At 41.2% G+C, this 13,697-nt stretch overlaps 1 protein-coding gene across 3 annotated transcripts in view; it reads left to right on the forward strand.

Annotated features, from left to right (window-relative positions):
* Nucleotides 1-13,697, forward strand: part of dock4b (dedicator of cytokinesis 4b) — a 61,447-nt gene that overhangs the window by 25,593 nt on the left and 22,157 nt on the right. For all 3 annotated transcript variants that reach the window (XM_057323891.1, XM_057323893.1, XM_057323892.1), the window contains exons 7-22: nt 324-408; nt 2,320-2,471; nt 5,198-5,279; nt 5,367-5,427; nt 5,755-5,887; nt 6,343-6,431; nt 7,856-7,981; nt 9,790-9,914; nt 10,151-10,313; nt 10,459-10,565; nt 11,266-11,419; nt 11,528-11,625; nt 11,756-11,839; nt 11,997-12,097; nt 12,368-12,449; nt 12,621-12,791. In XM_057323891.1, the coding sequence (XP_057179874.1) occupies nt 324-408; nt 2,320-2,471; nt 5,198-5,279; nt 5,367-5,427; nt 5,755-5,887; nt 6,343-6,431; nt 7,856-7,981; nt 9,790-9,914; nt 10,151-10,313; nt 10,459-10,565; nt 11,266-11,419; nt 11,528-11,625; nt 11,756-11,839; nt 11,997-12,097; nt 12,368-12,449; nt 12,621-12,791 (1,813 nt within the window). The remainder of the gene's footprint in view (nt 1-323; nt 409-2,319; nt 2,472-5,197; nt 5,280-5,366; nt 5,428-5,754; nt 5,888-6,342; nt 6,432-7,855; nt 7,982-9,789; nt 9,915-10,150; nt 10,314-10,458; nt 10,566-11,265; nt 11,420-11,527; nt 11,626-11,755; nt 11,840-11,996; nt 12,098-12,367; nt 12,450-12,620; nt 12,792-13,697) is intronic.

The following is a 13,697-nucleotide window of genomic DNA, read 5'->3' on the forward strand; positions in this document are numbered from 1 at the left end:
AAGTGTCTCACTGTTCTGGTTGGCTGTCATCACATCACATCGTTCTGATTGGCTGTAAACACGTCACGTCGATCTGTTTGGCTGCGATCATACCGTGACGTTCTTTTTGGTTGTGATCGATTTCACGCCGTTTTGATTAGACGTCCGAACACCTCGTTGTGTTTGGCTGTGAACCTGTCACGCTGTTCTGATTGGCTGTAACTTTGTCTCACCATTCTCATTGGCTGAGATTGTGTCACTGTGTTCTGATTGGCCGTTATCATCTTACGCCGTTCTCTCACTGTGTTCGTGATTGTTTTCTTTGTGTTTCTTTGCCTTCACAGGCAGCTGTGTTTGGACCTGGTACCCCGGAAAGAGTTCAGCATGGTGGACCCCGAAGAAATCAGCGTGACGGAACTCTACCGACTGGTAGGTTCCTCCATGCCTCCGTTGGCACGTTACCCCGGCGACCACGTTCTTTCCTCACCCGAGGTCCCAAAACGATTTCTCTCCATCTTCAATTCAGCCACTTCATCCCGTTCCGTTAAACGTAATGAAAAGCCCCGCACGCTTCAGTCATCTCGAGTAACAGGCCCCCGGGGACAATGACAGTAATTCCCGACAGCGCTGACAAGATACAACGCAGAAAACGACCGCCATCGATGTGGAAGCGCGGCTTCCGGCCGGAGGGGTTGTTGACAGCGGGGAGTCTCTGCTGTGATGTAATTGAGTTTGCGAGGAGCACATGGAAGCGCTAAACGTGACCCGGTGTGCCCCTTCACGCTGGGTAATGTAATGTAATAACCCTCAGCCGGCAGACACGGTTACCGCACCCTGAGCGTGCGGCAGCGCGTTTTCAACTTGTTATTGACTTGCAGACAAAAAAAGATGAAGTAGCAGCACCCATGAAACTTTCAAAGAGCTATGGTGTTATTTTAAAGTGATCTTCTTTTGTGATGAATGACTTTGCAGGGGAAAAGGAAACATTTTGGCAACAGTTATTGATTTATTTGGGTTATTTTGCGCGGTGATGCATCTGGTTTATCTGTGATTGAGTCGAAGGAACAACAGCATGGGCTTTTGTGTGCGTGCGTGTGACGCATACGCCGTGTTGTGATGAATAATGTGGTGGTGAATCAGGTCACACAGTCTTTAATTAGCGCGGAGGAATCAGACCGCACATCACAATGTGTTTGTGTGGGTGTGTGTGTGGCAAAAAGTAAGAGATAAAGAGTGGAAAAACAGAGCCAGGAACTGCAGACGAATGAGATACGAGTGACTATCTGTAGTGTATCAACCAACACATCACAGTTATGTTAGTTAAAGGGACAGGTCACCCAAAATTGAACATCCTGTTATCATGCACTCACCCTCATGTTGTTCCAAATCTGTATACATTTCTTAGTTCTGATGAACACAAAGAGAGATATTTGGAAGAACGCTTGTAACCAAACAGTTTTGCACACCATGACTACCATAGTAGGAAAAAATGACAATGCTAGACAAAAGTGCCCCAGAGCTGTTCGTTCTTCAAAGTATCTTCTTTTGTGTTCGACAGAACAAAGACACTTATAAAGCAATGGTGGCCAAGAACTGTTTCAAACAAGCATTCTTCCAAATATCTTTTTCTGAGTTTATGCGTGAATGAAGACAGAATTTTCATTTTTGGGTGAACAGTTCCTTTAATACGAGACAAGGCATGCACGCTTCTAAAAAAAAGCATCCCATAATGTCACCTTTGACACTGTTTTCCGTGTGCTCTGGCGCTTTAATCCAAATCTGGCATGTTCTGTGAATACTACGTTTACTGTTTTATCCAAACCTTTATCACCAAACCGTGACCTTGGTGTTGATAGCGGCATGTTGTACCAGTTTCTCGCTGGCATCTGTCTCCCACGCGTCATCTGGTATAGCGGAGAGAGCTTTTTTTACGCAATGCCACTATTTGAAATATTACTACTCTTCACACACACGCCGACACAGGAATATAAGTACCGCTTCATTGACCTTTTTACATTTCACATCACGCAAGGTCATGCCTAGTGTCCTCAAAAAAGGTGTGTGAATACGGTGCATCCATCTCCCTTTAAACTTCCAGCGTTATTGACTGAATTTCCATGACAAATATTTTAAATAATTATTAAATATTTGCACGCTGAAAAAAAAGACCATATAAAGCAGAGTGAGGGCTTGTATTTGATATCTGCATACTGTGAATCATACCTGGCTTATTTATTCTTCTTGTGACAATGTTAACTGAGAATCGAGCTTGATTTGGCATTTAATATCAGAGGTCCCGTGGGAAATGACCTGGATGTGTCACTTTGTTTGTGCGGATAGATGGAGCATCGACACCGGAAGAAAGAAACTCCGACTCCTGTCAGCACGCATCATCTGTTCGTCCATATGAAGAGTCTGATGAGCTCAAATCTGGGCGAAGAACTGGAGGTCTTCTTCTTCATCTACGACAGCCGGGAGAACAAACCACTAAGGTGAGCATCTAACCAATCGTCTATTGTTTTAAAGTCTTGATCTGTAAATCAAAAGTATGTTTATGGTGCATTTGGTTAAAGTTGCATTTTTGTATCCGGCTAAACACTTACATCATGATGGCATTGTATTTCCAGCTTGTTTGTTTCTTATTTGTTTCTGGCTGTTGCCTGACAAAACAAACAAGAAGAAAAGAAAAATAAGCACACCTGCGGTTGGAGACCATGACAGTATTCAGATTGTTGTGTGTTTGTTTGTGTACTTGTTTATCATGTTTATCACATTCTTGGCTGCTGCTCACTTTTGTTTGCTCACATTGTCTCAGTGTTTTTCATATTTTTGTCTCAGTCTCTATCATGGAGTGAAGAAAAATGTTGCGTGACTTGTAGTTAATTAAAATTTTCCCCTTTTTTAGTGATTTAAAGTTATATATAAATATTACATTTATTAGCCCAGTTATTGGATTGTATTTACAGTATGTTACCGCTGTGTTAACTTAATATTTCCAAGAAATGATTTCTGATTTGATATGCTGCTGAGGGCAATGAATACAAGAATACTTTTGCATTATTGCAAGTATTATTTCCAAATATGTATTTATTTAAATATTAAAAGATTAAAAATCGCATCTCTAGTGAATCAGCATTGGTTTAAAATAAACCAAATAAATTAAAAATTCTGTCTTCATTTACTCACCCTGTTGAACACAAAAGAAGATATTTGGAAGAATGCTTGTAAACAAACAGTTCTTGTCCACCATTGACTGCCATAGTGGGAAAAAATGACAATGGTAGTCAAAAGTGCCCAGAACTGTTTGCTTTCCTACATTCTTAAAAATGTATTATTTTGTGTTCAACAGAACAAAGAGATTTATAAGCTGTTTTTCCTATTATGGTAGCCAATGGTGCCCCAGGACTGTTTGGTTGCAAGCTTTTTAATTTTTGGGTGAACCGTTCCTTTAAGGGACTCTTGTCCGTTTGGTTCAGTGCTGCACAGACAGTGATCGCTGTCCCTGTTTGTATTTATTTTCCTTTAGACATTTGAGCGCTGCTTTCAGATCCTTCTTTTATCTGTGTGTCTGTCTGTCTGTCTCTTCTTCGCACAACACAGAATGCACACAGACTGTTGATTGACAGCCTTTTGGTTATCCCCCATTCCCAAGAGACCGTTCTGTGGCACATTTAATTTATCTACTCAGACGTACGGGGGGATCACTTTTCTCCGTCGTGTCGATTTATTCAGCCGTGTCCGGAGGGAAGGGGGAGGTATCGGTGTCCCATTTGAACTTGTCGTGTTACGATCCGCCGCGTCAAGGGAGGAAATATCAGATTCTCTCTGATGTGAAGAAAGCGTGCGTGCGTTGTAGAAATGGGAGGAGGTGGTGATATTTGCTGATAGGAATATCCCAGTGTCCACAGACGCCTCTTCACAGCCCTGCAGCTGCGTATCAGGCTTTGTGTTTCTGGCTGTGCTGACGGGATGCTGGGATTGTAATAATACTCAGTTAATTATGTGCCGTTTGTCTGTAGGGATGTTTCAATACAAGTCCGTGCATGAATGCGTTTTTCCTTTGTGTATTTCATCTGTAAGGCTTGTCCAGTCTCTGGCTCTCGTGTGTGTCCGAGCAGCCGGCTTTGTTCTGTTTTTGGGTGTATTTATTGGCTGTACTTTTATCGAAAAGCAGCGAAAGTCATGTAACTGGATTATGTGGTTGGTGGGTGAAGGACTGGTGTGTGTATCATATGTCCTCAACCAACCAACCAACCAACCAACCAACCAACCAACACTCTCTCTCTCACTCGCTCGCTCTCTCTCTCTCTCTCTCTCTCTCTCTCTCAATGTGTCTTTCCACAAGAACATTAACCCTGAAGTTAATTGGAATAAAGTAGCTTGCCCAAAAGCACTATGTTGACAGGGATGTCAAGTGACGGTATTACCATGTCACGTTTACAAAACATCTCAGCATCTCTTCTGGATAAACATTTTATGTATGAGATTTAGCCAAAATGATATGGTGTGTAAATGATACACTGTATTCCCGAACAGTATAATCTACTCATTAAAAATAAGCAAACTGTACTCAAAATTGTGAAAAAGTTCATTTAACTTACAACTTTTAAGTGTGTTTAACTATTTTGATATTTTGAGTTCCAGGGACACAAAAATAATAAGTCACTTAACTAAAAATTTTTTATTATATCTTCCAATGACATCAGAGCGATTCCCAGCATGCTTTGTGTGGACTGGATAATGGAAGTAAATCTTGAAATATAGTGTTATTTTATGTATTTATATCAAAATTACAATGGGAGGAGGCTTATACATGTTTAGTATTCTGTTCTATTCTGTTATTTAAAGAGTTTGGGGACATTAGTGATTTTAATGAGGTAACCATTGTGCAGACGAGTACAGCATTTGCTTAGGACTCATTTCAAATTTTATCTAAAGGCATTACATTGATAATGCCACAGGCTGTTGTTCCTTCATGACAACATTGATAAGTGAAACTCAAGTAAATGTAAAATGAAAAATGAAGTTTATTCAAAATGAATTATTTTGAGTTTACTATACTTATGTTTGAATGCGGTCCTTTCAGATTTTATAGAATGTAAATGTAATCCAAATGAGAAGATTTTCAATGAGTTATGTTTTTCATTAGCATTTTTTTCAACTCGATCTCTAAAATGAATGCTCTCTCTCTCTCGCTCTCTCTCTCTCTGTTCAACAGCGAAAGGTTCTTTGTTAAACTCAACAAAAACGGTCTGCCCAAGTATCCCGACAAGTCCGAGAGACAATGCACACTTTTTGTGGTAAGATTTGAGATGAAGTCTCTTCATTAATCACACACTGGTACATTATTGTCATCCTTCATGAAGTTTCGTTTGTGTTTCGATTAGGATCTGGGAAGTGGAGACCTGAGGAAAGACGTGTATATTGTTGTGCACATCATTCGAATCGGTAAAATATGTGTGATGTAGAGATGCACCGGACCAATATAAGCATCAATTAAAGCATCAGGAAAATGCAATGAATTTGTGCTCTGTACATAGAACATGTTAAGAAATATCACCAGTTTGATGTTCAATATTAATAATCATTATATGAATTAATAAAATTCAGACCACAAAACTATCGGCATGGACAGAAATCACTTTGAATAATCGTATCGGTGGAGAAATTGAGTATCGCTGCATCTCTTGTGTGATGTCATGTTTTTGCAGTAAATTATAATAGATGCCAAAAACCGTAACAAATACTGAGTTGTGCGTGCTTGTGTGTGTGCAGGAAGAATGGGTGCAGGAGAGAAGAAAAACACATGTAATGTGCAATACAGACGTCCGTTCGGCTGCGCGGTGGTCAGCATCGCTGATCTTCTCACTGCTGACTCAAAAGATGACCACCTGCTAAAGGTCTATGCGTAAGTCAAACACACACACACACACACATATATATATATATATCGCATACGCATACGTCCTGGTTTCCGACTCCCTTGTCCTGATTGGTCAGAATCATTTGAGTTGCCTGGTAACCATCATTTTCAGTAGACCATCATGATTTAAATTTCAGGAAGTTTTCATCATTTACTTAACCCAAGTTATCTTTTTATAAAAAAAAACTTTTCCCGTTACCATCCAGAACTTTCCAGCGTGACTGGAGAGTATAAAATCACTACTGACACAACACAATGACCTATTTTACACTAGATGACAGACAGATCTATTCAGCTCGGGCTTTTGTTGGTCCACATTCACAAACACATTATCAGCTGGCTCCCTGTCAGCCTCGGGGCTGTTAATATGGTCGTGCTTCTTTGTATCTGTGTCATTGTGGGAGCGAACCGTCTTCTGATTCTAGTTTCATTTTTCGCAGATGTAATACAGAGAGCGAATGGAGCCAAATTCACGACAACATCATTAAGAAAGTCAACATCAGATACAACCTCTCGGGGTCCAACACGGGTGAGACGACAGACAAAACCTTGATATTGATCCACAGAAAAAATGGATTAGACTTGGCCATGATTAAGATGTCGCAACATTTATATTTGTGCAAGTGTTTTTGTTTTGGAAACGTATTGGTGGCCATTGTTTTATAAACGAAAATAACAGGACAAAAAAGGCCGATGAAAGGGTTTTGTAAAATAGTCATAAAAAATGTAATCATGATTATTAGCGAATGATATTGTGTGGACTTTGAAGTGCCACAAAAATCTACTTTCTTCTAAATTCAATATCGGATTTTCTCCCATTTCTCGCATTATTAAGCACGTGTCTGCGTTCGACCAATATATCAGACTTTCACAGACGCACGGCTTTCAGCGAAAACTAATTTGCATGACGGCGAGAAGTTAATAATTCTAGACGCACGGAAGGACCCTCAGGGTAGCTTATAAATAAAGCCACGCTTGCTAATAAATTCCATTTCGGCCCGGCATGTTTCTAACAGCCGGAGGAATAAAAATTGAGGATAAATGTACAGCCGAACAGAAGGCAGATGGAAAATCTGCAAAGAGCGTGTGACTGGATCTACATCTTTTAGATGCTGAATAACGGCACGACCTAAAGGAGATGCGTCGGGTGTCATTAAATGACAATTATCTTAACTCAGATGTGTAAATCACAGCAGGCGATGAGGAGAATTAAGAGCCGTCTTCGAGGATTTATTTCATCTGCTTTTTGTTTTTATGTTAGGATATAAATTCTAGTTTCGCTGCTACACATGAATAATGTTTGGTTTAAGCCCATGGTTGGGAACAAATGTAGACGGGTGTCTGGTTTGGACCAGAAGCCGCACACATGCTCTGAATCTGTCTGCGTGATTAATGAAGACTTTTTCAAGCTTAGCGACGGATTCGTTCTCAATATATCCTGCGCTGTATAATCTTTATTGTCGTTTAACATGATTATGCAACACTGAAACCAAACCGCTATCTTTTAGATGAGGTTCATGATCAACCTTATGCTTGATTTCAGTTTAGCCTTAATAGCGTTAACTTTGTCATCATTACTTGTGAACATTATTACGGTTTCACACAGCACAACTGAGCGCGAGGACGCAGACACTACGGTTTACCAAGACGCAAGCCACGGTGAAACGATGCCAAATTTCTACTAGACCTTTCGCTGGTTAATCAGAACAACAAAGAATTATAACTAAAATGACCTTTATCTGTTATCTCAGGGATATTTATTATAATCAGAGCTTTGTAATGAATATTCATGTACCCTCCAGTGAACACCTGTGAATATTCATTGCGTACAGTGCAGACTCTATGTCAGTCCATTGAGTAAAGCCGAGTTCATTTAATCGGTGCATAATCATTTGTAATGAGATGAATTTAATCATTAATTGTGTGTGTGTGTGTGTGTGTGGTTCATTCTAGGCCTGGCAGTGGCGCTTCAGCTGCTTCACGGTGACATCGAACAGTTGAGGAGGGAATATATGGTCCTCTTCACCCGCGGGGTGTCCATCACCAGGAAGCTGGGCTTCTCTGATGTTATCATGCCAGGTACAAAAATAACAAATTTACCCAGAATGCCACAGTTTCCAACCTCGCAAGAATGCTTCCGATGGCTATGAATAGATGATGCTGTCAAAACATTATTTGCTCTTGATTTCTGCTTTAAGAGAGTTTTTATCTCTGATAAATTGTAGTACCTAGAATTTTGCAAAATTTGGTACCTTTACAAACACAACTTTCCCGTCTGAATAAAACCAGTGCGCTGTGACCAGTGTTGGGTAAGTTACTCTGAAAAAGTAATTAATTACTAGTTACTAATTACATATTCAATAGTGTAATTAGATTACTGTACAAATGACTCTCTCCAAAAAGTGTTTAGTTACTTATTACTAATTACTTTCTATATCCTATATCTACCTTGATTAGTTAAGTGATTGAAGGATAGACATGAAACGGCTTATTTAATTCATTAAAATAAATAATATTAAACTACATAAAGTAGAATTATTATTAACTGACCAGCGTATTACAAATGTGAGAATTATACATTAAAGCAAGGATTTTAAAGTTAGACTTTAAAAAATAAGAGTAATCCCTTACTTTACTTTTCAAGGGAAAAGTAATTAAATTACAGTAACTAGTTACACCCAACACTGGCTGTGACCCACCACAATTCCATAAAGCCAGCCAATCAGATTAGAGCTTTTGAGAAACTGCCATTTTTGTGTGCATTATGCAAAAGACAGATGTACAGTCCATTTTTTTCTTTGACTTTTATGTATTGACATGAACATGAGCAGTCCGTCTTTTACCCCTTTGAATGCACTAACTGTCCTTTATGGCTGACTGATTTATTATTAGCCTGTTTGTGTCTTTTTCTTTCCTGTGTGTGTGTGTGTGTGTGCTGTAATTTCTTCCCATTCACCAAATCAGTTTCTCCAGGAAACTCAGAGTGACTTTACTTTATACATCTGATTGTTGCCACAGCAACTGTCATATGTCCATTAGTTGGCATGACTACTTGTTTGATGTCTTCCGCTTGAACTTGAAATAGGAACACACACACACACAGGAAAGCACACATCCTCTGCTCTGCGGCTAAGGTTGCGGATGCTCTTTGTCCCCTTTGTTTGCCGATGCTTGTGCGTGTTTTGTAATACTTCTTAATAGGGTCGCACAGCTCTCCATTCGCCGTGTTTTAAATACACAGCATACGGGACCATGCACGTGTGCATTCTACCATGCACCTTTTATGTAGTTTCTGCCCCCCCACAAAAAATAAAATAACAGTAAATGCAATCTCAGGAAATATACTTCCTGTTTCCTGTGAGCTGATGATTAGGTGAGAACTGGTGCATGAAACGTGGCACAGAATCACTTGCTAATTTTGACGTTGACATTTCCACCGTGTGAATGTGCGTGCATCACGTTGGAGGTGTGGGGTGAGGTAACGCACATGAAAAAGGTGTGAGTGCATAGATGCTCTTTCTGCGAAGGATTTTTTTGTGTGCATTTGTCATGAGTCACAGGATGCACCTGCTCTATTTTGGAGCGCTGAACTTTTTACTTGATCATTTGGAGGTTATTAACTGAACAAGCAGGTCGCAGTTCATCTCTACCTATTTTTTTACAGAATCAACCTCTGGCTTATCTGTTTATCTTAAGCTTGACAATAAACATGACCAATGAAAAGTCTTGAAAGTCTTATTATTACAATATTGCATCTGTAAACCAAGTCCTTAATGCAATTCCACATTCAACGTCTTAGATGCAGTTTGATGTCTGTATTGTCATCATAAATATATAAATGCTTGATCATGCCTTCGACTCGACTCTGTGCTTTTAATCTTTTGAAGGTGAGATGAGAAATGATCTCTACATTACACTGGAGAAGGGAGAATTCGAGAAAGGAGGGAAAAGCGTGGCGAGAAACGTGGAGGTCACCGTCTACGCGCTGGACACTGATGGACAGATTCTCAAGGTCACTTCTTAGACAGTTTTTTTTATTAATAATGTGTTGACATTTATTTTTAACCCCAAAAAGTTGTGTATTACAGCTTTAAGAAAATCACTTTTTCATCTATGCTAAGTCTGATGCAGATTAATGATCGTTTCCTTTGGTCGCATCAGTCGTAGATGTGGAGTGGTTAGAGGTTTGTGGTTTTTTGCTCTCACATATCTTAAAGTGTTGATTGTGCCTTCCTGTTGTCCGCGCAGGGGTTTGTGGCCACGGGCTCGGGTGAGCCGGGCATAGACGAGTATCACACCTTCGTGCTTTACCACAACAACAGTCCGCGGTGGGCGGAGCTAATCAAGCTGCCCATCCCAGTCGACTTGTTCCGGGGCTCACACGTCCGTTTCGAGTTCCGCCACTGTTCCAGTAAGACCTTTAAAATACCGCACAACATATAAGGCCGTATTTTCACACTCAATGAGATGTTTGCTGCACGCAAATTGAGTCAAAACTGTTTTTGGTACAATTTAAAAGGGCTCAGGGTGTAATGCACAGAGTTTTTGTTTTCCAGCAAAAGACAAGGGGGAAAAAAAGCTTTTTGGACTTTCGTTCGTACCTCTGATGCAGGAAGACGGGCGGACCCTCCCCGACGGCACCCACGAGCTCATCGTTCACAAGGTACACCTGTCAAAACATCTTGTGCGTGCAATATGTTACGTACCTAAAAAAAATCCACATTGTGTCGAGTCACGAATAACAATTAGTCTTGCCTGACACTTTTCATTTTGCATGAGCTTAATTTTTTCAAGAAGGCCTTCAAAGGCTGTTTCCCCTATTAAAAGTGTAGGAATGAAATAACTATGTCTGAGAACACATCCCCGAAGCACACCCAATTTAACAACGTGCTATGGGCTCTCGTAATTGCAGCTTGTGAAGTGTTTGTGGATTCTGCAGACTTGAAGGGGTCACGCGCACACACACACTTTGACTCTTTATGAGCTCGTGGCCTATTTACACGCACCTAAATCTGACGGTTTGCTTTAGCGCAGTCATTTACACAATTCTCAGTGCAGCTACATTCTGTGACACCAGATCGTGCCGTCGACCTGGTCAAATACGGCCCGTGTGCATTTGCACACAGTCGTGGAGTTTTTGCTGACCCTCTTGCTAGCGGTTTCAGTAAGATTAATGGCAGAAAATGAAAACGAGTCAGCTGTTTGTGTTTCTGGAGGAGGGAGCAGAACTGCTGACCCAATGTGGAGCGATGGCACGATGCTCAGTTCACTCATCTTCATAACAGCCGACTTTTTTCTTTAAAACATTACATAACGTTCTAGTTACATTTTCACACGAAACGTTTTCTACACGTGTTTTTCAGTGCGAGGAGAACGCGAACCTGCACGACTGTGCACGCTACCTCAAACTGCCCTTCTCGAAATCCAATCTGCCCGGGAACAACCAAACTATGAAGGGCACTAAGGAATCCTTCTGGATCACGTCTTTCCTCTGTTCTACCAAGCTCACGCAAAACGGTAATCTGCTTGTCTTGTTACAGTAGCAGTATGAAATAAAACTGAAGTTGCAGGACAACTGAGGTGGGAAGTATTGATGTGGAATAAACCACTCGCTGTTTCCTGCAGGTGATATGCTGGACTTACTGAAGTGGAGAGCCCACCCGGAGAGAATCAGCGACAGTCTGTCCAAACTGAAGGAGATCGATGGCTCAGAAATAGTGAAGGTCAGCTGCGTGACAAAAGCTCTGCCGCGCTATTGGTTAATGAACACGTCACTCATCGTAATCTTCATTCTAATTGGTGCAGTTTTACAAAGCTCAGCCGATTTATTAAGAGCAAAATATCTTGTGTTAGTTTTTACAGGACACGCTGGATACGCTTTTTGGCATCTTGGATGAGAGCTCACAAAAATACGCACTAAAGGTGTTTGACTGTCTGGTAGGTACATTTTTATATACAGTACAAGCACATTTGATTTATATTATATAAGCACGAGGAAACAATTCATTTGTCATATTTAATTGTCTTGTAACGGGTCAGCATTATCTTATATAACATCTTTCTTATCGAGGGTCGTTTATTTGTCGTCGTTCAGGTGCACATCATAAACCTGCTCCAGGACAGCAAGTTTCAGCATTTCAAGCCGGTCATGGACACCTACATCGAAGGCCACTTTGCAGGAGCCTTGTCGTACCGGTAACACCACGTTTTTCTCCGTTTCAGTCTGTCAGTGTGGCGCTAGCGACACCGAGGTCATAGGTTCGATTCAGAGGGAGTGCAAAGAGCAGTTCTGTCCAGACAAAATGATGAACCAACACACAACGAATCTGATTCATCCCTCATCCCTTTTCTAGAAAAACACGTCACGTCTCCGTTCATGAATCTGTGTGCGGTTTTCGATTATGCACGTTATGCACAAATTGTTGTTTTATCAATCTTGGCGTTGTGTTCTCGCATCTCTTACAGGGATCTGATCAAGGTGTTGAAGTGGTACGTGGATCGCATTATTGAAGCGGACCGTCAGGAACACATCCGACAGGTGCTAAAGGTGAGAGAACACACATCCCATTTCTGTTTCTGCTTTTCTTTTGTTATAGAAAGATTCAATTTGTATTCGTCATGTTCTGAATGTTCAATTTCACATCACATTTATTCACAGTCTATGAATGCTTAATTAGGCATTTCTGCGCTTTAATGTGATGTTCTGTTGGTTTCCCAGGCGACGGAGTACATTTTCAAGTATATTATCCAATCGCGGCGACTCTTCTCGCTGGCCACGGGGGGACAGAATGAGGAAGAGTTCCGCTGCTGCATGCACGAGCTGTTCATGTCCATCCGCTTCTTCCTGTCGCAGGAGAGCAAGGGCTCGCGGCCCATCACGCAAACACAGGTGAGAGAGAAGAGACCGGGAACGAGTCCACCTTGACATTTTCACATCTTATTCTCTCTCTCTCTCTTTTAGGCTTAATTACTGATCTGTTTATCATATAAAATGTGAGATCAGCCGTTTTGGATTTTCTGAAATACAGCTGGCGGGTCGGTGTTCTGATCAATAGAGCAGTTCATTCAGTCAGTCTTACACCTCCAGTGTCCTATCAGACAGTGAGACATCACACGCCCGTCTCCGCAGAGGCGCAGAGAACGCATTAGGCTTTTATTTGCCAGAGAAATGCTCTTAATAGAATTTCGACAGACATTTTGCCCTTGAGAGGCGGGATAATTCATATTTCATGGCGGGGTCGTTCAGCCGCGGTTTTTCAACGCTTTCTCTTTAAACTCACACAATGCTTTTGAAGTCTTCACATTTCCGGCTTTCTGATGCGTCTTTCGTCCTCGCTCGCTCAGGCACCCGTCACGCCTACTTTTGTTCCGGTTTGTTTTGATGTTCTGCTCGTGTTCTACAAAGGGGCTCCACGGGCGCCCACGCGCCCCCTTTGAAAAGACGAATTTGACCAGAAAAAATGTACTTTGGGTTTTAATGAGAATAGGAGAGAAACATTGTAAATAAATGAATATGAATGTGGCGAGATGGAAAAAACGTGGACAAAAGACTGCAGGGATGCGGTTATAATGGAGAAAAAAACAGACAGGGAGTCTCATTAGAAAACCATTTCGCTCTGTTTTAGGATTCAGAAAAAAAGTAAGCTGTTGGTTTTACAAAATCTCACTTTGTGTTAAAAAGCATCACGTGCTTTATGGTTAAAAATCAAGTCCGCTGTCTACATGTGTGCCAGTGTCATCTTAGGTGTCGTACCACAGAGCCAGATGTTGAGACACGAGCCGGGCTGTCCCCGGG

The sequence above is a fragment of the Triplophysa rosa genome, linkage group LG24 (genome assembly GCF_024868665.1).
Source record: "Triplophysa rosa linkage group LG24, Trosa_1v2, whole genome shotgun sequence".
Taxonomy (NCBI): Eukaryota; Metazoa; Chordata; class Actinopteri; order Cypriniformes; family Nemacheilidae; genus Triplophysa; species Triplophysa rosa.